This window comes from Pseudophryne corroboree, chromosome 10 (assembly GCF_028390025.1).
Source record: "Pseudophryne corroboree isolate aPseCor3 chromosome 10, aPseCor3.hap2, whole genome shotgun sequence".
NCBI classification, from domain to species: domain Eukaryota; kingdom Metazoa; phylum Chordata; class Amphibia; order Anura; family Myobatrachidae; genus Pseudophryne; species Pseudophryne corroboree.
Window position 1 is genome coordinate 128,764,279 of NC_086453.1, and position 22,735 is coordinate 128,787,013.

At 41.8% G+C, this 22,735-nt stretch overlaps 1 protein-coding gene across 2 annotated transcripts in view; it reads right to left on the reverse strand.

Moving 5' to 3' along the window:
- The window catches only part of LOC134966223 (brain-specific angiogenesis inhibitor 1-associated protein 2-like), a 388,782-nt gene that overhangs the window by 182,531 nt on the left and 183,516 nt on the right, over nucleotides 1–22,735 (reverse strand). For both annotated transcript variants that reach the window (XM_063942788.1, XM_063942789.1), the window contains one exon: nucleotides 1,257–1,343. In XM_063942788.1, the coding sequence (XP_063798858.1) occupies nucleotides 1,257–1,343 (87 nt within the window). The remainder of the gene's footprint in view (nucleotides 1–1,256; nucleotides 1,344–22,735) is intronic.

A 22,735-nucleotide genomic window follows, 5' to 3' on the forward strand; every position in this document is an offset into this window, starting at 1 on the left:
TGGCGAGCGCAGCGAACCATGCGAGGGGATGCGGTACACTTATATGGTGTCCATGTCGACCTATGTCGAAAAAATATTATGAAAACCGCATGTCAGTATTTTGACCTGTCGGCATTTTACATGTCGGTATTTTGACCTTGTCGGTATTTTAAATGTCGGTATTTTGTCCATGTCGGGATTTTGACCTTGTCGGGATTTTGACTGCCGGTCAATTGCTGTCGGGATTTCGACCGTTGGGATTTTGATTGGAGGTATTTCATACCGATCCCCTGGGCACTTCTATCATCTGTCTGCTGCTGAAACTGCTAGAAAAGAGGCAAATGTGGAAACACACCAAGCTTGCTCCATATTAGCTGGAAAGTATATAGACCCTATAATATTTTTCCCATTATTAGTTAGTTAGTATTTTAAACACGTGCTATGAATCCTGCAGTATTTGCACGACTGTTATTATTGCACAAGCTAGAAAAACACTATTAGAGATATTATTGAAACACTGATCAAAAATCTCAAGCGAGGTGCAAACATACAAAAGCATTACGTTTAGGGCATGTCGGACAGAAGGATTTCCATTCATAAATGTGGATTCTACACACATTCCCATGATTTGCAGAATGTAATAAAGACTTATGTGCTATAACTTCCTCAGCGTCAATAAAATGAATAGTGCTGAACCCACATGAATGGAGTTCAGAGCTTTCCTGACATAGAAAGCAGCTTCACAGAGATTAGAACAGCCAATGACTTAAAGCAAATCGTTTTGCATAACTTTGAAGGTCACTCGGGCAACAAAAGGTGTTAATGGAAACAAGTAACCCTGGCATGAAGGGGGAGGCCATGGGAGCGCCAGGCACCGACTGTCTGTGCACCTCACACAATCCTATTCTAGCATGTTAGGGAGAACTCAGCATGTTGCCAGGACAACAAAATGGGGAATGTGCTTTAAATGAAGAAAAGCAGGGAGCTGGCAGAGATGTCAAGCAAGGAACAGAACAGGCACTGAGAGCTAGCTATTTCTATATGCAGGACCCACACTATATTTCACATCCAAGCAGTTATGTGAGAGAGGAGACAGTTAACAGGAATCTCTGGCTCTCTGCAGGAAAGCAGGACTTCCTGTTTAATCAGCTTGGTCATGAATCCCTGTTCTTGAAGGCCCCTAGACAGTACACTTTCAATGCATACAGGAGCCAAGTGCAAGGCACATTTGGAAGTGAGGTTGAATAAATAAATAAATAAATAAATAGATAACTCACCAAGCTCCTTAGACCCTTGGCTAATGCTAGCAAGTTCTCCAAGTTTCACCAGGGCATCAAAATAGCCTTTTGCTGCTACAGTGACACCTGTAAGACAAAATAAATATCATTGTAAGACAAAATAAATTTCATTTTCAAAATTGTCTTAAAAACCTTTCCAACCATGGAATGTCAACTTTTACTGTACTGTATGACATGGGATATTACGCATTGAATCACCAGCAGTTGGTTCCTCACATTTACACCCTAAATTGCTCATATTATAAAACTTAGCAATGTCATCATTAAGGATGGCCATCAGTGCGCTAACCATTGATGGTGATGCTGTGGGTGGCCATCGATGGTAACAATCTATGTTATGGAAGACCATCGATTTTTTCATCCACCGATGGTCATCTCTTTTCTTTCAGTGACTGGCCCGCAGGCCAGTGACAGTCTCGGGGTGTGGCTTTCAGGTGTCAGAGGGTGGAGCTATGCTCTGCGTTCTGGCATTCCTAAAAAAAAAAAAAACATTGGAAGGTTCTATACCATCAATGGCGGGAAACCATTTGTTTCTCCCCCATCAATGCAAAAGTATTTAGCATCAGGCATAGGCCAGCAATAATTCTGAATCATCTATGGTCGATGGCCATCCTTAGTCATCATTATCCTTTGTGTCAGACTGTCCCACAAAGGGGCCCTTGGGTCACATGCTACCCAACAAGGCTTCTCTCTGGCCCCATTTATTTATAAAAACTTCCATAGAATCTCACAAGCACTGCTGTACAGTGACATACATGAAACTGTACCTGTAGATATCTAATCCAAATGGATCCAAATAGAACCAACATATTCTGCAAAACTGTGTAAGCAATTAATATAATTCAGGCACATCAGTCTTAACTCCAGTGAAATGTTCCTTGGAAGTGTTTAATGGGGACGTGTTTTGGTGAATAGGGGACAAGTTTTACATTGTCGCATTTATACGTAACTGAAAACAATCGTGGAATTTTTTAGGTAAAGCAGTAATCATAAAATAAGACAAAGATGATTCGGGAAGGGGCAGCTTGCCAATCCTGTCCTTGTAGTTCCCTAGGCCTGGTACAATGTTCACTGAGAGAATAAAACTTGATGGCTAAATAAATATATAGCACTGGTGAAGGTCTTAGACTTTTTGTTAGCGCCAGTAGGGTAAGGTTGCCATCACTGTCAGCCGAAGGCAGGGAAATGCTACACTACTAATAAATACACCTCAACTAGCCATTATAGATACTGTATGAGCGCTCCGATATTTAATAATAATACATAGTAAGTCAGCTTTTATAGCAACTGATACCTTTTTAAGAAAACCATATATATATGCATGGTATATTGCTGGTTATGAAACGCATTAAGCTACTGTACATCAGCTTCTTCAAACTGAAGACCATTTTATACCAACTTTAATTCTTGTAACAAGGATCTTTTTTGCGAGACCTACTGTAATAGATCAGAGTAAATACTACAAACTCATGGGATACAGCATAATCAACTGGCTGAGAGCATAGTATAAGACAAACCTCCATTAAAGACCTGGGATAGCCATGTTCCAAAAAGGAGTTTTTCATCTTCCTCTTGCCTTAGTGGACCTACACCAGCATGGTTCTATATGGATACTATCATCCTAATGTATACCTTACCAAGATCCTAATGTGCACCTTACCAAGGCTGGTGTACTGATCTGATGAGTGTTTACTCTATGGATGTCTAGATTGATTTACACATATACATATTACTTGTTTCTACCAGGACCATTATTTTACTAGTTCTGACAGAAAAGTGCACTATAGCGCTTAACTGCAAACTTTAACATATAAAACATCCAACATAAAAAACACAGAAAATGTTCAGGAGTGTCTGGCGATACGCTGGGGTGCACAGGGGGTGTCCGGATGAGCCATGGGGTTCCAAGTGGTTTGGCGATTGGTTGGCTGCCTATTGAGGGTAGAGACGTCTCTCCTTTACAGTGGTAAGAGTTTACCAGGATAGTACGTTTGGCACTAATAATTATATAAATAAGACGACACAAGAGAGAAGAAATGTATCTAAAAAGAAAATATTTTTCTAACAGATCAATATAAATAGACCCCTAACATCTATTCGTTATTATTACATCAAAATAATGGCGTTAAAATATATCTGCCATATATCTCACCCAGCCGGCCGATGTTGCCATTACATACAGCATAAATCTGCTATTTGCATAGTGGCCACCTGTCCTCAATTTCCATAGATAGTTCCTGGGCCAAATGTAATAGAGTGAGAGTTTAAAAAAGTGAGAGATTTGGTAAGGTTTTGCAGTTTTTTTTAAAGTGGCAATCATTTACACAGCAAGATCAACCTGGTTTTGCAGTGTAAATGATTGCCACTTTAAAAAAAAAAAAAGAAAAAACTTACCAAATCTCTCATTTTCTGAAACTTTCACTCTATTACATTTGGCCCCAAGTGTCCAAATTCCTCTTTTGGTTTTTTTTTTGGCCCTGAAAGCACTTATTTTTATTACCAACTAAGTGCACAATAAACTTTCTATTTTCTGCATGCTAGATGTAATACTTATTTTCTGTGCTTAATAATATTATAAACAGTATCTATTGGAAAAAGTAACGTGCAAATAAATACATAGTAATCATATACATCAAACATAACATACTGGGAAATGCAGTACTTCAAGGTGCATCGAGACTTCATCAGACGTGATTTGATAAGATGCACAAGATAAGCAGCAAAGTTTCCCAGGAATCTATTTTCCTGGTGAGCTTACTGTACATTTTAAATTCACTACCATAGGTGCACACACATTGGAGAAAATTGAAATACACCTAACAACATGTTTTTGGACTGTGATAGGAAACAAAATAGGAATTTAATACCTACCGGTAATTCCTTTTTTCGTAGTCCATACTGGATACTGGGGAATAGTATTTTAACATGGGGTATAGATGGGGTCCACTGGAGCCTGGTACTTTAAGAAATCAATAGTGTGTGCTGGCTCCTCCTCTATATGCCCCTCCTAGCAGACTCAGTCTAGGAGAATTGTGCCCGAGGAGACGGACATACTTTGAGAGAAGGATATAACACATAAAGCAGTGAGGTAACGAACCAACACACAAATAAGATAGCAGAGCTAACCAGAACAGGGGAAAGCAATGCTAACAATATAAGGATAGCAACGCTAACCAAACATGGAACAGGGAAGCAACAGCAAACCCATCCAATAACACTTACAACCAGGTAAGCAGGAAAAGAAGCACAGAGGCGGGTGCCCAGTATCCACTACGGACTACGAGAAAAGGAATTACCGGTAGGTATTAAATTTCTATTTTCTCTAAAGTCCTAGTGGATACTGGGGAATCGTATATTACCATGGGGACGTCCCAAAACTCTCAGAACGGGTAGAAAAGTGCTGAGACCCTTGCAAAACCGCCTGACCAAACTGAAGGTCATCTTTGGCAAAAGTGTCAAACCTGTAGAACTTAACAAAGGTGTTCACACCAGACCAAGTTGCTGCACGGCACAACTGTAAGGCCAAGACGCCCTGGGCAGCCGCCCAGGAAGAACCCACCGACCTTGTGGAGTGAGCCTGAACCGAACTCGGCAGCGGCAGAGCAGCCGAAGTATAGGCTTGTTGAGTAGTCAATTTGAGCAAACGAGCAGTGGACTGCTTGGAGGCAGTACGACCAATTTTCTTAGCATCATAAAGGATGAAAAGTGAGTCAGACTTCCTGTGATGAGCAGTCCTTTTTACGTAAATCCTCAAAGCCCTCACAACATCCAGGGACTTTGGAGCAACTGAAGGGTCAGATAAGACTGGAACCACGATTGGTTGATTTACATGAAAAGCCGATACCACTTTCGGCAAAAACTGTGGGCGAGTTCTGAACTCCGCCCTATCCTCATGAAACACCAAGTATGGGCACTTACAAGACAAGGCTCCCAATTCCAACACTCGCCGAGCCAAAGCCAAGGCCAGCAACATAACTGTCTTCCACGTAAGGTATTTTAAGTCAGGGTTCAACTAAATCCGACTGGAGAGAGGTCAACACCACATTGAGGTCCCACGGAGCAGTGGGAGGAACAAAGGGTAGCTGAATGTGCAACACCCCCTTAAGAAAGGTCTGTACTTCAAGAAGTACCGCCAGTTGTTTCTGGAAGAAGATAGAGAGAGACGAAATCTGAACCTTGATGGAGCCTAATCGTAGGCCCTTATCCACTCCTGCTTGCAGGAACAGTAGAAACCGGCCCAGACGAAATTCCACAGGAGAACATTTTTGACCCTCACACCAAGAAACATACTTCTTCCAAATACAGTGGTAATGTTGGGCCTGGATCATAGTGGAAACCACCTTGGATGGAAGACCCTTCCTGGTTAAAATCTCCCTCTCAACTTCCAGGCTGTCAAACGTAGCAGCTGTAAGTCTGAATAGACGAACAGTCCTTGTTGAAGAAGGTCCTTGAGAAGCGGCAGAGGCCAGGGTTCCTCCAACGACAGGGGCAGGAAGTCCGCATACCAGGCCCGTCGAGGCCAATCCGGGGAAATGAAAATTGCCTGAACACTTTCCTTTTTGAGTCTTTTTAGAACTCTTGGGATTAGAGGAATTGGAGGAAACAGATACGAATTGGTAATTCCATGGCGTCAGCAGAGCATCTACCGCAACCGCCTGCGGGTCCCTCGTTCTGGAGCAGTAACGACGGAAGTTCTTGTTGAGACGAGAAGCCATCAGGTCTATCTGTGGACAACCACACCGGTGAACAAGTTGTTGAAACACCTGAGGGTGGAGGCCCCATTTCCCCCGGATGGAGGTCATGCCTGCTTAGGAAGTCCGCTTCCCAGTTGTCCACTCCTGCAATGTAAACGGCTGAGATGGCCCTTGCGTTGGCTTCCGCCCAGAGGAGTATTCTTGACACTTCTCGCATTGTGGCCATGCATCTTGTTCCTCCCTGTCGGTTGATATACGCTACTGCCGTGGTGTTGTCTGATTGTACCTGGATGGTCTAATTCCAAAGGAGGGATGAGGCCTGTAGTAGAGCATTGTAAATTGCCCTGAGTTCCAGGATGTTGATTGGAAGAGTAGATTCCAGAAAGGATCACGTGCCCTGGAACTGCGCTTCTTGAGTCACAGCCCCCCAACCCCGGAGGCTATCATCGGTTGTCAACAGCGTCCATGACTGGGTGTTGAAACTCCGACCCTTCACCAGATTGGGGATTTGTAGCCACCATAGCAGGGATATCCGTGCTTTTGGTGACAGGGTTATATGCTGATGCATGTTCAGGTGCGATCCCAACCTATTGTCCAACAAATCCAGTTGAAATGGTCGCGCATGGAACCTGCCGTACCGGATCGCCTCGTAGGAGGCCACCATCTTACCCAGTAAGCAGATTCAAAGATGAATCGAGACCACGCGAGGTTTCAGCACCGACCTGACCACAGAATGAATAGTTAAGGCCTTGTCCATGGGAAGGTAGACCTTCTGAGACACCGTATCCAGGATCATCCCCAGGAACTGAATTCTCTGAGACGGTTCCAAGTGAGATTTCTGGAAATTGAGTATCCATCCGTGATCCGTAAGCAAACAAGTAGTCAAGTGGATACTGTGCAGTAGCTGTTCCCTGGACACCGCCTTTATCAGGAGATCGTCCAGGTACGGAATTATTTGGACACCCCTCATGCGCAGTTGTAGCATAATTTCCGCCATTACCTTTGTGTATACCCTTGGGGCTGTGGAGAGACCGAAGGGTAAGTCCTGAAACTTGAAATGTTGGTCCAGAATCGCGAACCTGAGGAATGCTTGGTGAGGGGGAAAATTTGGATATGTAGGTATGCTTCCTTTATATCCAGGGACACCAGAAACTCCCCCTCCTCCAGATTCGCTATCACTGCTCTTAGAGATTCCATCTTGAATTTGAACAACCGAAGATACGGGTTCAGGGATTTGAGGTTCAAGATTGGTCGTACAGAGCCACCGGCTTCGGAACCACAAAGAGACTAGAGTAAAACCCCTTTGTGTGCAGCTGAGGAGGCATTGGAACAGTAACTCCTGTAGAAAGCAGTTTTTATACTGCCTGCTATAAAGAAACCCTTGCTTCCTGCAAAGCTGGTAAGCCTGACCTGAAGAATCTGAGAGGAGGGAGTTCCTGGAATTCCAGTCGGTATCCTTGGGATATGAGGTCCCTCACCCAAGAATTCCTGCTGGACTCTGCCCATATGTGAGCAAAGTGTTGAAGGCGAGCACCTACCTGAAAGTCGCCATGCTGCTGGGGCTAACCGTCACGCGGAGGGCTTCGTGGAAGAGGATCCTGAGGCCTGTTCCGCAGGTCCAGCAGCTGCTGCTTTACGGGACTTATCGCAAGATCCTCTAGCAGCACTGGAGGCACCTCTGGACCTGCCTCTTGATCTGGCCATCCGAAAAGACTGCAGGGAGGGTCCGGATAGGAATGCCTGGCAGGTGGCGGGGCAGACGGCAGATATGTAGATTTACCTGCAGTTGCCTGAGATATCCACTTGTTCAGTTCTTCCCCAAACAAGGTATCACCTGTAAAAGGAAGGTTTTCACCCCCTTCTTTAGAATTAGCATCTGCTGACCATTGACGTAGCCACAGGGCTCTACGAGCCAACACTGCCATAGCAGTGGTACGGTTGTTAATGTTACTAAGTTACTTAACTGCCTCATTCATAACGTTTGCAGCATCTTGGATGTGTTGTAGCAATGTAAATATCTCTTCTTGAGGTAGTGTAAGCAACCCTTTCAGAATATCATCAGACCATTTTACCATGGCTCTAGAAATCCAGCCGCATACTGTGGTAGGGCGTTGGGCTACACCTGTTGCAGAATAAATTGATTTAAGAGTGGCTTCAATTTTGCGATCAGCTGGGTCTTTAAGGGAAATAGCCATGGAACAGGTAAAACAATTTTACGTGACAGCCTGGACACAGACGTATAAACTGCCGGTGGGGTTTCCAAGATTTTCCTATCCTCTGTAGGGAAAGGGAAGGAATTTAACACCCGTTTAGGGGTAATACATTTTTTGTCAGGATTTATCCATGCTGCCTTAGCCAGGAAATCTAATTCTTCAGAAACCGGGAACGTTGCAGAGGATTTTGGTTTCACATTAAAATACAATTCCTCTGCCTGTTCTTCCTCCTTCCCAGGGATATTGAGCACCTCTCTAATGGCATAAATGAGGGCCTCAACACCTGGGGACAGGGAATTATCCTCATCCACCTCAGCCTCTCCTTCATCAAACTCTGGTAGAATCAGAGTCAGATTGTAACAAGTGAGGGAGAGTGCGTTTGTGAGAGACCAACAGGGGGGGGGGGGGGGGGGGCTGAAGAGCCTGTCTGTGGTATGCAGCAGCAACCATAAACGTGTCCGTTGTTTGTTGTTTCAGGGCTTGTCTTTCCTGCTTAGCTGTAGCTAACTCTGAATTAATACTGGAAACCATAGTTTTAAATGATTCCATCCACTCAGGTTCCTGCACATTACTACCTTGTGAAGGCATTGGGTACACATGAGGGACCCCTGTGAGGAAGGTGTAAACCTAGCCTAGCATAAAGTACACACAGACTTATTTGCAGACATGTAGTATTAGTGAGCTATGCACACTTATCCCAGACTACCCTGAGTGGAGTGACACAGAGAGAAATGGAACCAGCACACTACACCACAGACTGAGCAGCGCCCTGCTGGGTGTCTTCCATGTGCAATTTTTCCCACAGCGGTATAACCGCTGAGTTTGCGCTCCCCCTTCACTATAACCCTCTGGATCCAGTTACACTGGTGATTCATTGGGTCCTGTGGAGGAGCAGTCTCCGCATGCAGCCTGTTAGCAGCAGCAGCAGCAAGAAATTATGCTGTCTAGCCTGTGGTCCCGCTATCCGGGAAGCCCCGCCCCCATAATGGCGCGCGTTCCCTGTAGTTTCTTTATACTGGCTTTCTCCATTTACAGTGTAAAACAAGAGCCCGCAGCCCCCGTTTACCATGTTGCCAGTCTGGGTTCCCAGTGGGCACTGAGGCCCGTAGCCGGGTGATCACCGTCCATTCATGCTGCCATTTTGCACCGGGGACCCGCTAACTGGGTCCCCAGTGTGACACTCACCCCACCGCGTCTGTCTTCAGCATCTGTTGAGGGGTGACGGCATGCTGCTGGGGTGGGCTCACCCTCTGGGAGTGTGAGAAACATCACCTCAGGAGCTCAGTGTCCTGTCAGCTGGGATTACGAACCATTAACTCTGAGGAAGTTGGTTCGGTCGCCCCCTTAAGTCCCATGATGCAGGCAGACTGGTTGCCAACCAGTGTGCCTGAAAATAATAAACTAAAAAAAAAAATATTCTGAAGAAAACTCTCTGGAGAGCAACAGTTTGCACCCAGCTCCTTGGGCACATTTTCTAAACTGAGTCTGCTAGGAGGGGCATAGAGGGGAGGAGCCAGCACACACTATGGATTTCTTAAAGTGCCAGGCTCCAGTGGACCTGATCTATACCCCATGGTAATATACTATTCCCCAGTATCCACTAGGACGTTAGAGAAAGTAACATAGGTGGTCATTCCGAGTTGTTCGCTCGGTAATTTTCTTCGCATCGCAGTGATTTTCCGCTAATTGCGCATGCGCAATGTTCGCACTGCGACTGCGCCAAGTAAATTTGTTATGAAGTTTGGTATTTTACTCACGGCATTACGAGGTTTTTTCTTCGTTCTGGAGATCGGAGTGTGATTGACAGGAAGTGGGTGTTTCTGGGCGGAAACTGGCCGTTTTATGGGAGTGTGTGAAAAAACGCTACCGTTTCTGGGAAAAACGCGGGAGTGGCTGGAGAAACGGAGGAGTGTCTGGGCGAACGCTGGGTGTGTTTGTGACGTCAAACCAGGAATGACAAGCACTGAACTGATCGCACTGGAAGAGTAAGTCTCGAGCTACTCAGAAACTGCACAGAGAAGTCTTTTCGCAATATTGCGAATCTTTCGTTCGCAATTTTGCTAAGCTAAGATTCACTCCCAGTAGGCGGCGGCTTAGCGTGTGCAATGCTGCTAAAAGCAGCTTGCGAGCGAACAACTCGGAATGACCACCATAGTAACATAGTTAATGAGGTTGAAAAAAAGACAAATTGCCTATCGAGTTACATAGTTACATAGTCAGTGAGGTTGAAAAGAGGCAAAACGCCCATCGGGTTCAACCTGTATTCTTCATTAATCTGTTCATATTATAATGTGCATGCTGAAGTAATGGTTTAGTACCGATTTACAGCAATGATTCCTACCACTCCCAGATAATTTTAATGTCGATATGCTAAATGCTAAAGCCCTTGATACGTCTACCATTACTACATTCTCCGGCAGTGAGTTCCAAATCTTTATTCCCCTTACGGAGAAGAACCCTTTCCTACGTTGCGTACGGAATTTTCTCAAATTTCAACCTGTATTATAATTCTTACACTATTCCGTATTTAGCTAAGGTGTACTACAATGACCCAGCTGAAGTAATGTATTAAGTCTAATTAACAACTATAATTCGTGCTATTCCTAAAATATATTTATTTTAAATGCTATATCCTTGGATATCTTTTTCGGTTACAAATTTATCTAAACCATTTTTAAACATATGTACCAAGTCCACCATTACAACCTTCTCTGGCAGAGAGTTCCAAATGCTTACGGCCCTTACTGTGAAGAACCCTTTCCTTCATTGGATACAACATTTTCTCTCCTCTACCCTCAGAGGGTGACCGTGTGTCCTGTGTAGAATTCTCTCAATAAACAAATCGCCTGATTGCTCCATGTAATGTCCCTTTATATATTTGAAGATATTAATAATGTCTCCTCGTAGATGCCTCTTTTCTAATGTAAACATATTCCACCTAATAAGCCTTTCCTTGTAATCCAGTGACTCCAACCCCTTATCCAATTTTGTAGCTCGCCTCTGAACTCTTTCAAGTTCCAAGATATCTTTTTTATTATGTGGTAGCCAGAACTGTACACAATATTCCAGATGCGGCCGTACCAATAATTTATATAGTGGTAGGATTACACTCTCATCCCTTGTCTCAATTCCCTGTTTTATGCATGCTAACACCTTATTATCAAACGAAATGAAGCGCTATCATTATCGATATAATAATTTATTTTTAAAAAATTCAAAATGTATTATTAAACATCCTGTGACTAAAAACATGTGAAATTTCTTTGAAACATGCACAAAACACGGTAACAATTTACTATAACTTACTAGCAAAATGCTCCTACTAATAATGTATTCATTTAATGTTTAGAATAACATAATGTGACACTCTGCAATGGACCAATTAATTCAGCATAAATCTCCATCCGTATATCCACTAGACATAAAGGTCCATATATTGCTTCTATAGGTGTACGTGAGAGTCCCTCAATAGTGGAACAATTAGCAAAGTCCACGATTAATAATTCCACTTTTCCAGTGCTCCGGTAATATTAAACACAACTTGAGCGGCTTAGCAGGGGGTATTTAATTTTGTATATTTGTTGTATATAGCACATTAACAGTTTTAAGCAGGAATGCTATTTGGCAGTCTGTTAATTATGCTTACCCCAGCCACTAACGGTGCAGATGGTCGTGTGATGATTTGTGGGCGCCGGCTACCCACTTGACGGCACTGAAGCCGAAACCGATCTACCAGAGCTGTGGATAACTGAAGAGTCTTTATTCCATATTGTGGACGAAGCTGACCGCTCTCTCACTGTGGTTATAAAGCGGCTGAAGCTGACCGCTCTCTCACTGTGGTTATGAAGCGGCTGAGGCTGACCGCTCTTTCCCTGTGATTATGAAGCGGCTGTCGGAAGCAGCCTATATCTTGTATCTCCGTGGCGGTCAGCAGTATGCCGTGCAGAGTGCCGGGCAATGCAATTGCCGTGGAAGACGTCCGAGCCGTGCTGCTAGATGTAAGCCGTGCATCTACCGGTGGTCAGCAGGATGACGGGCAAATTGCCAGGCGGGGAGCTTGACGCGTTTCTCAGCCTCAATCCCGGGGCTGTTTCATCAGAAGTACCGCCTCCAAAGCCTTTGGGCTCTTTTATACACCTTTTTTCCTAATTACTATTGCAGCTGTCAATTAACTAACAAACGAACAAAGAGATCAGAGCTATATCTACTATTGATCCTAGCCCTTGATTAATAGTACATTAATATGCACATAAAAAGCATTTTATAATCTTAAAAACAATCTAAAAAATTGTTTCAATTTATTACAAAGAGTAGTATCAATTTACAACGTATATTATATATATATGAATACAGCTGCCTTTTAGCAGGGCATAGGGCTAATAGCAAGGTTAAAAATCAGTGTCTCATAGCCAGACCTTACCACATACAATCAATTAAGCCTATTAATATTTCAAAATACGTTAAAAGCTGAAACAACCTTTTAATCATCATTTTTTAATTGTTAAGACTCTATGGTAAAAGGTTTCAAGTACCAATAGAACATACAGAGCAGAGATGATAAAAATAAAAGAATATAATTAAAAATTAATTATTTTAGGTAATTGATCTGTTTCCAGAAAACAATAGACACTAATATAGAGACATAAAGAGATAAAGATGAAAAAATATCTGATAGTAGCTTGATCAATATATTATGATTTTGGACCAGATACTGTATGTAATAACATGTACTATCAGGAAATATATATAAATATTCAAGAAAAATAAATACTTGATAAATAATAATGTAAAAGAATCCTTGTTTTAATTTATTACTAACACTAGTACAGTGAATGATATATAGAGGCATGTATTTCCTTTCACTGGTGAATCCTAAAGTCCACCCTACCTCTCTACATAGAAAAAAAACCAATCTCAATGCACAAGCCAGAAGTATATTCGTATCTGGAAACTACAGGGTTAGGGCAACTAACCATAATGCAATAAATTGCCTCTAAAGTGTCTAATAACCTATAGAGGAAAAATGGAATTGGGAAGAGAACAAGGAAGGAAAGGACGACAAAGGGGGAGGGGAATTAGTATATTCATATATTGAAAAAGGGAAAAATGAAAGAACAAATACTTAGATGTTATTGAGTTCGATGGTATCGTTAAGGCCTGCAGGAACCATGGTTCCAAGTTTGTAGATCCAAAATGCCTCCTTACGGCAGAGCTTCTTGAACCTATCACCTCCTCTGATTGAGGGGGGGATCTGTTCAATGGCTTGAACTTTCACATCTTTAAGGATCCCCTTGTAACATGTTTCAAAATGATGTGGTAAACTATGTGTTCTATTACCTTTAATAAGGAATCTCCTGTGTTCTAGAAACCGAACATTTAATGTTCTTGTAGTGCGGCCCACATATTGGATGCCGCACCCGCAGGTGACTACATATATGACATAACGGGACTGGCAGTTAAGAAAAAATCCTAATTCAAACATTTCTTTATTGCTGAATGATGTGATGGTACTGCAGCGATGTGCTGCATGATCACAAGTATGGCACCTAGGTTTACCACACTTGAAAAAAACTTTTGGTTTAGGATTTACATCTAGCCAATTCGTTGTATTGATTGTCTTACTAAAATTAGGTCTCAACATACTTGGTGCTAGTTTAGATTTTAGACTATCAGCCTTTCTAAAGACAACTTTCTGTGAGTCACAAATGTCATTTGATAAAAATTTATCAAGCTTCAACAAACTGTAGTTTTTGTTGATAATGCGTTTGATCTCAGTGGCTGATGTATTATATTTCGTTACGAAAGTGATTGAATGTTTGGAACTCATTTCTAGTGGGTTCTTCTTATTTTTCTTAGGCGCAAGGAGTTCTTCTCTATCCATTGAATTCACCTCTGTACGCATTTTTTCTAATAGATTTTTAGGGTACCCTTGTTTTAAAAAAGATGCAATTAAAGCTTCTATCTGTGTGTTGTAATCTGTATCATTCGAACAATTTCTACGAATTCGCATAAATTGACCCTTTGGGATATTGGTTTTCCAACTTTTGTGATGGCAACTATCAAAGTGAAGATATTTATTGGTATCTACATCCTTAGTGAATGTGACCGTGTGAAGTTGTTTATCAATTATTTTTACTGTAATATCCAAAAAATTAAGAGAAGTATCACTTACATTATGCGTGAACTTCAAATGAAATTAATTATTATTAAAACTCTGAATTAAATCTGTGACTGTGGTATGATCCCCATCCCAAATTATAAATAAATCATCTATATAACGCCCGAAGAAGACCAAGTTCGCCCCGTGTCCGCCACCCCAAATATGGCGCTCCTCGAAACGTCCCATATAGAGGTTGGCAAAACTCGGAGCGAACTTGGTCCCCATGGCTGTGCCCAGTGACTGCAAAAAAAATTGTGATTCAAACAAAAAATAGTTGTGTGACAGAATAAATTGAATGGATGATAATAGAAAGCTGCGTAACGACTCAGAAATAGTGGGATCATTCTGTAGATAATATTGTACAGCCAATATCCCTTTGTTGTGTGGGATGTTCGTATATAATGCTTGAACATCGCATGTTATGAGCTTATAAGTATCTTTCCAGACAATTTTATTTATTTTGTTCAAAAAATCTGATGTGTCTCTTAAATAAGACTGCAGTGACATTACATAACCTTGAAGATGTGCATCAGCAAAAGAAGATAAATTAGTGGTTAATGAGCCAACACCAGAAATAATAGGCCGACCGGGTGGAGCTGTGATGTGTTTGTGAATTTTAGGTAAATGGTAATATATAGGAGTGACAGGGTGCAAAGAAAACAAAAAGTGCCATGTGTCTTTAGATATAGTGCCATTCACAAGAGCTGAATCCAAAAGGGTTTTTAATTCAATCTGATAAGTAGCCGTGGGGTCAGTTTTTAATTTCGTATAGAAAGAACCGTTATTTAATTGTCTTTCAGCTTCAAAAATGTAATCTCTTCTATTCTGTATCACAAGACCCCCACCTTTATCTGCCTGTCTAAATATAAGATCAGTATCAGCCATAAGTTTTTTAAGGGCCATTCTCTCTTTTTTGGTAAGGTTATCTTTACAGAACCTATTCTTGTTTCTACTAGATTCTGTTTTTTGACAAAGTTTCCTGAAATCCTCCATAGTGGTGGAATAAAAACTTTCTATGAAAGGTCCTTGGTATTGTAGAGGATAGAAGTCAGATGGTTTCTTAAAAAGTACTTCTTTACTAGTAATATCATATACTTTTGTTGTTAGTGTGGATTCTTCTTGATCAACTACATTTTCAGAAAGAAGTGACTCCAATATTTCAAGGGGAATCTGATCATTGGAATCCAGTACGATGGGGTCCCCCATGAGTCCCTTTCTATTTAGTTCCTTAATGACAAAATACCTCTTACGACTTAAAGTCCTAACGAACCTATTAAGATCAACAAATAATCCAAACAGATCAGGTTTCGCTGAAGGGGCAAATTTAAGACCTTTTTTAAGTAATGTCATTTCATCATTGGATATAGATTTGTCTGAGAGATTAAATACCCCTGTGGGGCCTATCTCCTCCTGACACTTTTGTTTGGAATTTTTTCTGAGTTTCCTCCCTCCTCTACATCCTCTCTCTCTTCTTCTCCCTCCTCCCTTCCCCTCTTTCCACTCCATCTTACTTCGTGATCCTCTCTTCCTCGAAATTGTGGGGACCTTTGATGATTGGTAAAATTGCCCTTCCCTAAAAAACGTGATTGTTGCCGACTTGGTGACGGCTTTCTATTGTCCCCTCTATAAGAGGGGGAAAAACCAGATGCTTGAGCCTCCAGATCATTCAGTGGCTCAAATCTGTTGTGTGTAGAAACCTCCCTGGGTCTAAACACCTTATTAGCCTTCTTTGCTGCACTTTGACATTGGGTACTGCTACTAAGGGGTCTATTTACTAAGCCTTGGATGGAGATAAAGTGGAAGGAGATACAGTACCAGCCAATCAGCCCCTAGCTGCCATGTTACAGGCTGGGTTTGAATAATGGCAGTTAGGAGCTGACTGGCACTACTTTATCTCCATCCACTTTATCTCTATCCAAGGCTTAGTAAATAGACCCCTATATCTATTATAAATGAACAACCCCAAATCTTTTTAAACTACCGTTTCCCCTAGATTTTCCCCCATTTAATTTATAGGTTGCATGTTTATTTTTAGTCCCAAAGTGCATAACTTTAAATTTTTCTATATAGAACATCATTCTCCATTCAGATGGCAAAATTCCAGTTTAAATAAGTGGTTCTGTAGAGACTCAACATCCATTTTTTAATTAATAACCGAACACAGTTTAGCATCATCTGCAAAAATCTACCCTGTGCTTTCCAGACCTATTCCTAGGTCATTAACAAATATGTTGAACAATAGTGCCCGATTACGTACCCTTGCGGTATTCCACTGAATACTGAGGCCCAGTTGAAGAACATCCCATTAATCACCACTCACTGTTCCCTGTTATCCAGCCAATTACATACCCAAGTACAAATAGTTTTTCCTAGGCTAAGTTCTTTTAGTTTGATAATCAGCCTCCTGTGTGGTACAGTATCGAAGGCTTTTGCAAAATCTAAACAGACCACATCCACTGCGTTTCCCTGATCAAGATTGTCGCTCACTTCCAAATAGAAGCTAATTCATTTAGTTTGACATGACCTAATTAAGTTAATTAAGCTAATTAAGTTAGTTTGACAGAAGGACCCAGATGAAACCCACCCAAATATACTGTAGGAAGAACGTACTGTGAATTGATCCAAGAGGCCAGCACATCAGTACCCATTGTATAACCTCCCAACCATCCTCATTTCAGCGGTATCAGGGAACTGTCCCAACATCTACAGATTACTGGGGGGTGGGAGGTTTTTCACTGATGCACACAGTGGAGGCAGGTGTGGTACTGCAAAAAAAGTTTTTTTCTACTAAAAAAATACAGGGGTAAAGCCAAACCCACTAGGATCCCTCCATTCTCAATTTAAGCTTTGGCCAATGTTGGGCATTATGCCACCGTTTCTCTGTTCCGTGTGAAAAAAACCATTTACTCCATAAAGTGACAGTTTGGCCACAAAATGATCCTAGGATTCACTGTCTAGTTTCCTGAATACAGTAGATTGTTTTTGAGAGTCTGCCAAGGTGCATGTGCATGACTGTGAAAACACGATAAACTAAGTGTTTTTAGAACATATCTGAAGCCTTCATCCATCTCTATTTCAAATGTTAGAAATAATTAAATGTTAGGGTTGGGACAAAGACTAGTCAGAAAAGACAGCTGAATGGAACAAGGTTTGGCAGTAAAAGCACTGAATACAGTATTTCCAGTCTTAGAGTTTCAGCAAGGGAACTGTGTACAGTATTCCATTTAATGTCTGCACCTGACCTCCATTAGTAACTAGGAATCCCTGCTTTTCCATTGTTTCTCAGATTCATTTAAAGCCATTAGATCACTTGGGATCTTACTTTAGTTTGGATAAGAACATATAAATAGTCCCAAGGAGCACTTGTAATCTTTGCAAAAATACGAGCCACGCTGTGCGGAAATGTGGGAAAACCTGAAGAGGCACACTAGGCAAAGTGCAAAGGTCACATCAAAAGTCCAACATTAAAGCTTTTATTCATTAAATATTTAATTTGCTGAAATAATGCTCAGTTTTGCCTCATTTATAGCTTGAATTATTTTATCATAAGAGTCAAGTGTTTGAAACAATGCAATGGGCATATGGTCTAATAATACCCTACTGGAAAGCCAATAATCTTGAACCATAAAGTTAAACTTAATTTTTGTACTAGTGCAGCTTCTATACGTAGCAAAGAGTGCCCTCATTCCGCACAAACCCTCATGCTTGTTACTCTGCAAATGTTGGCAATGTGCTCCACAAACCCACGAGTTTTTAAGGAAAGCCATAAATCAAGGCGCATAGCTCCCACATTCCTAGTTACGGCCCTGGGTTTTGGGTTCATGTAGATTTAGATGCATCTGATCCCCAAATGTACTTGATAAATGCTAGCTAAAAGCTGGTTGGTTGCTATGGCCAACTTCTCCACTTCTCTACTCTACAGAAGGTTTGATACATTTCCCCTTAAGTGAAATACACATTGGAGAATAGTGTACAGTGTTATTAATAAATGCAAAAGTCACATTTTCCATGCAAATTAAATACTGAGATTTTTTTTCCTCTAAAAAAAAAAACCCCACATCACATGTGAATCTTTTTTCCCACCAAATGGAAATATCACATAAGTGATACAAATAGATTCCTTACTGCCCCACTCGCTTTCTTCGATCTGCAGATGAAGTATAGATGTGTCCTCATATATCTTTGCTGCAGTCACACCAAATAGCCCCTCTGGGCGTGTGAGAATCTTCTTGCGTCGGGCGTCTTTTTTGCTTCTTTTTGCCAAAAATACGTTTTAGTCGAAAAGTAAAGCAGCTAGGATGCACCAGGAGACTGTGATTACTAATTGTATACAGTATATGACACTTGTATATCTGTGTGCGACTGAGTGTCTGAATCTGTATATGAAGTGTTACAACGTAGCAACCACAGCTTTATTCCAATACAAGTTCTGTTCTGTATACAGTGCCTAATTCATGTTTATACTCAAATGCAATTGCAAGTGCGATTTTCTAGGCTACGGAGCTGCTAATGCTAGCAAATGAAGCGGCTCCCTGATATGAAATGAGATGCCCACCAGAGCAGCACCTTCGTGCATGAGCTTTGCAATCGCAGCACATGTGCTTTCTATCAATAATCGCTGCGTTGCGTGATACTCGCCACTGCATGAATTAGACCCACAGACTCAGTCACACCCAAAATGCAAGTGTCAAATATCAATCAGCACAATCTCCTCGTGCGTCCTAGTGGCACTACGTTGCGACTAAGACACATTTTCAGCAAAAAAAGACACCCAATATTAGCAGAGTTGCACGGGACCTGGCAGCTCACTCTTGCCAGGCATACGGTGCTGCATGGTATCATGAGGCTAGATGTGTGAGGACGCATCTGTACTATTAGCTGTACCTATAATCTCCCCAAATTCATTTGGGTGTTGAGCTTTTTGAACATAGTTCCAGAGGTCTTTACTCTAGAAAACTTCATACGTCATTTTTCCCCTCCCTGAGCGACGTTGCTAATTTTATCAGCAAGTGTGTATGCCGCCAGCGACGACCGAAGCGGGAACTCGCGGGTCGGCAACAATCGTCGCTAACGCCAATGCATGCATGCAGGTTCTGGACTGTCGTCCACAGCCTGCATGCAGGGCTGGCGGAGACGTGACGTCACTGAGCGATATGAGCGGTCATATCGCTCAGTGTGTACAGTCGGCCGCCGACCGGCCGGCCCGGGAGTGGAAACATTAGACGACGTCACGAACAGAGTACTCTCAGTGGGAGGGGTCAAAACATGATCTGACAATCAGAAGCTTGCACGCTCCTTCCCTTCCCCATTCCACATCTCCAATTCTGGTGCCGGTCTTCTGTCTGTCGGTATCCCGTCCTTCATGATGCTAACTACATCACCTACCGAACATACTCCTTTTCTGCAGACTTCAAAAGGGGTGGAGTTTTGCTAAAAAAATGTGTCTGCTTCTGGGTGGATCAGAGTCAGGGGTTATTTTGCCCTGATTTCACATGTCTAAATGTTGGGAGATATGTATAACAAACCCCTACAAATAAAGTGAAGCGTAGGCATAGGCGTGCGCAGCTAATTTTATTAGGGGGTGCACAGTAGGAGGGGCGTGTCTAGCACTGCCTTTTGGGTGTGTCTAGCACTATTTTACATTCATTCAGTAAAATCACATGGCTTAATCTAATTTATCCCTAGTTCTTAAAATGAAAGTAGATATAATACATCCCAGAGAAATAAAACGAAACATGCATCCACCTGCCGATACTGACTGTCCGCTATGGCATAACTCTGAGTCCTAGCTGCCGCTGCACCCTATCGCTGCTTACACTTCCCCAACCTATCCCTGATCCAATGGCGGAAATAGAGAGTGGTGAGCCTGGGTGCATATGCATCCCCCCCACACACACACACACACACACACACATCCCACCCCTCCCTTGTACCCCCAGCACCTACAACCTGATTTTGAGTTGGTCACTCTGAATAGTATAGGAGCTTTAGGTGGGCAAACATTTGAGTTTTAATATAACACAAGTAAATTAAAATGTACACATATGCCATCACAGCCACATCTGCCTCTTTCTACGGCATCAGGCCACCCCTCCGCAGGACACCAGCACTTGTCACACCTATCCCCATGCTCACCACCTACTGACAGTAGTGCCCCTTATTCACATTATGCCATACAGTATGAGCCGAAATTCACATAATGCCATATAGTATGAGCCGAAATTCACATTATGCCACACAGTAGGAGCCGAAATCCACATTATGCCACACAATATGAGCTGAAATTCACATTATGCCACACAGTATGAGCTAAAATTCACATTACGCCACACAGTATGAGCCAAAATTAACATTACGCCACACAGTATGAGCCAAAATTCACATTATGTGACATGGTATGAGCCGAAATTCACATTACGCCACACGATATAAACCGAAATTCACATTATACCACACAGTATACTCCAAAATTCACATTACACCACATGGTATGAGCTGAAATTCACATTATTCCACACAGTATGAGTATCACCTATATACTATATGCTAATACTAAAAGAGAGGTGGTGCTACCATACCAATCTCATCATTTCATATATATATATATATATATATATATATATATATTGTGTACAAAAAGGTGCAAATAGCGCTACAACCTGAATATTCTATAACCAGATATCCCTGAGATGGGAGATCTTAAATTACACGTGAATTGGTGCAAAGGTTAGCAAATTAATAAATTAGTTAAAAAACACTCCCAAGACAAATGGTGTCGCAACCAGATTTCAAAATGTCCAATTCCCAAGGGAACTTAGTTTTCAAAATTGTTCTAGTGGTAAATCAGTTGCGCCTTCAGTGTTCGTGAATAATACGTTGCAAATCCTTAAGTGATAGTTAAAATATGCGTACCAGACATACGTGGAACAATCGCCTTATTTAGGGTGTCTTTGCATCTGGATGTTCCTTACTCGTACTGACTCTCCGTTCCCATCCGTCCAGATGTTGGTGTGGAGTTTGTACGTATATGCAAGACAGTGTATCAATATACTGCTCTTAGAAAGTGACTTGGTGCTACTTTTGTGCAAAATTTGCAATAAAGTGAATATGTGCAGAAGAAGTGCTGTAAGTGTTTGTTTAAAAATATATAAAAATGAATAAAAATGAATATATTACTGGCAGTGTGCTGATTCCCTTTTTTCCTTAGGTAATGTGCTTAAATACCATTTACTAAGGGTGCAACACCATATAGTTCAGTAATTCAGAGGAGATCTAGAGAGGAGGTATATTGATATGAGGCACTTACATCTAAAGTTGCAATAAATTAAACGATGCTGCCGTCATTCCGTCATCAGACTTAAATACCTTAAAAAAAGTCCCATGCGGGAAGGAAAAGCGTCTGATAGTGTAGTATTATTTAAAAAAACATTTTAATAATACATGAAGCGACAAAAAACATATAGATGGACTCGTACAATTTAGAAATACATATAAGCTTATCTGTTATTTCCTCAGATAGGAGCGGAGTGCCGGTAGGTGCCCAACGCGTTTCGTCCCTTAGTTCATCTCTGGGACTTCCTCAGGGGTCAATGGTGGTCTGCTCTGCATCCCCACACCTTTTATTGAATAATAAGTGGGTCAAATTGCCACACGGAATCGCGCTCGTCAGCCGCGCGTGTAGCGCTACTGCGCATGTGCGGGATTTCAAATCTCGCGAGACTGTTGCCGCCGTGTGTCAGGACTACAAGTGAGAACTACAGATTTTCATTGCGCATGCGCGTCCGTGTCTGGCGCGCATGCGCACACGGGGTTCCGCCGCGATATTGCAATACTCTGTCTCTGAGTTCTGAGAGATAGAGATAGATGCGCCTGTGTGCAGCTGCGCATACCTGCGTGCTGGAATCCTACTAGTAGTTATTTAGATATTTGCATGTGTCAGTTTTGAAGGTGAATACAGGTGTTAGGTATTGCAGGTCACATCACCATAAAGTGTATTTAAGAGGGATATGGCATGCTACATTTACTCATGCAACTTAAAGGAGTAGAGTATACAGCATAAATCACTATTGTTATCTGAACACAATAAGTGTTTGCATAATCATAAGATTTGTTAGATATCATAATTACAAGTATCATATGGTTTTCCTGGTTGTCACCAAGGGAAGCACCAGGGCTCCAACATTGGGGTCCATACATGACAGCTACATGTAATGGATATTGGAGCACCGTGTGCATTAGTCACAAACAAAAGGAATTTTCGCAATACTGGCAATAATGAAAAAGGCACATATATAAATATACAGAAATATATGAAAATATAAAAATATCTAAATATAAATATAGCGAAAGGCATAAAAAATACATATATTGCAAGAACGCTTGTTAAAACGG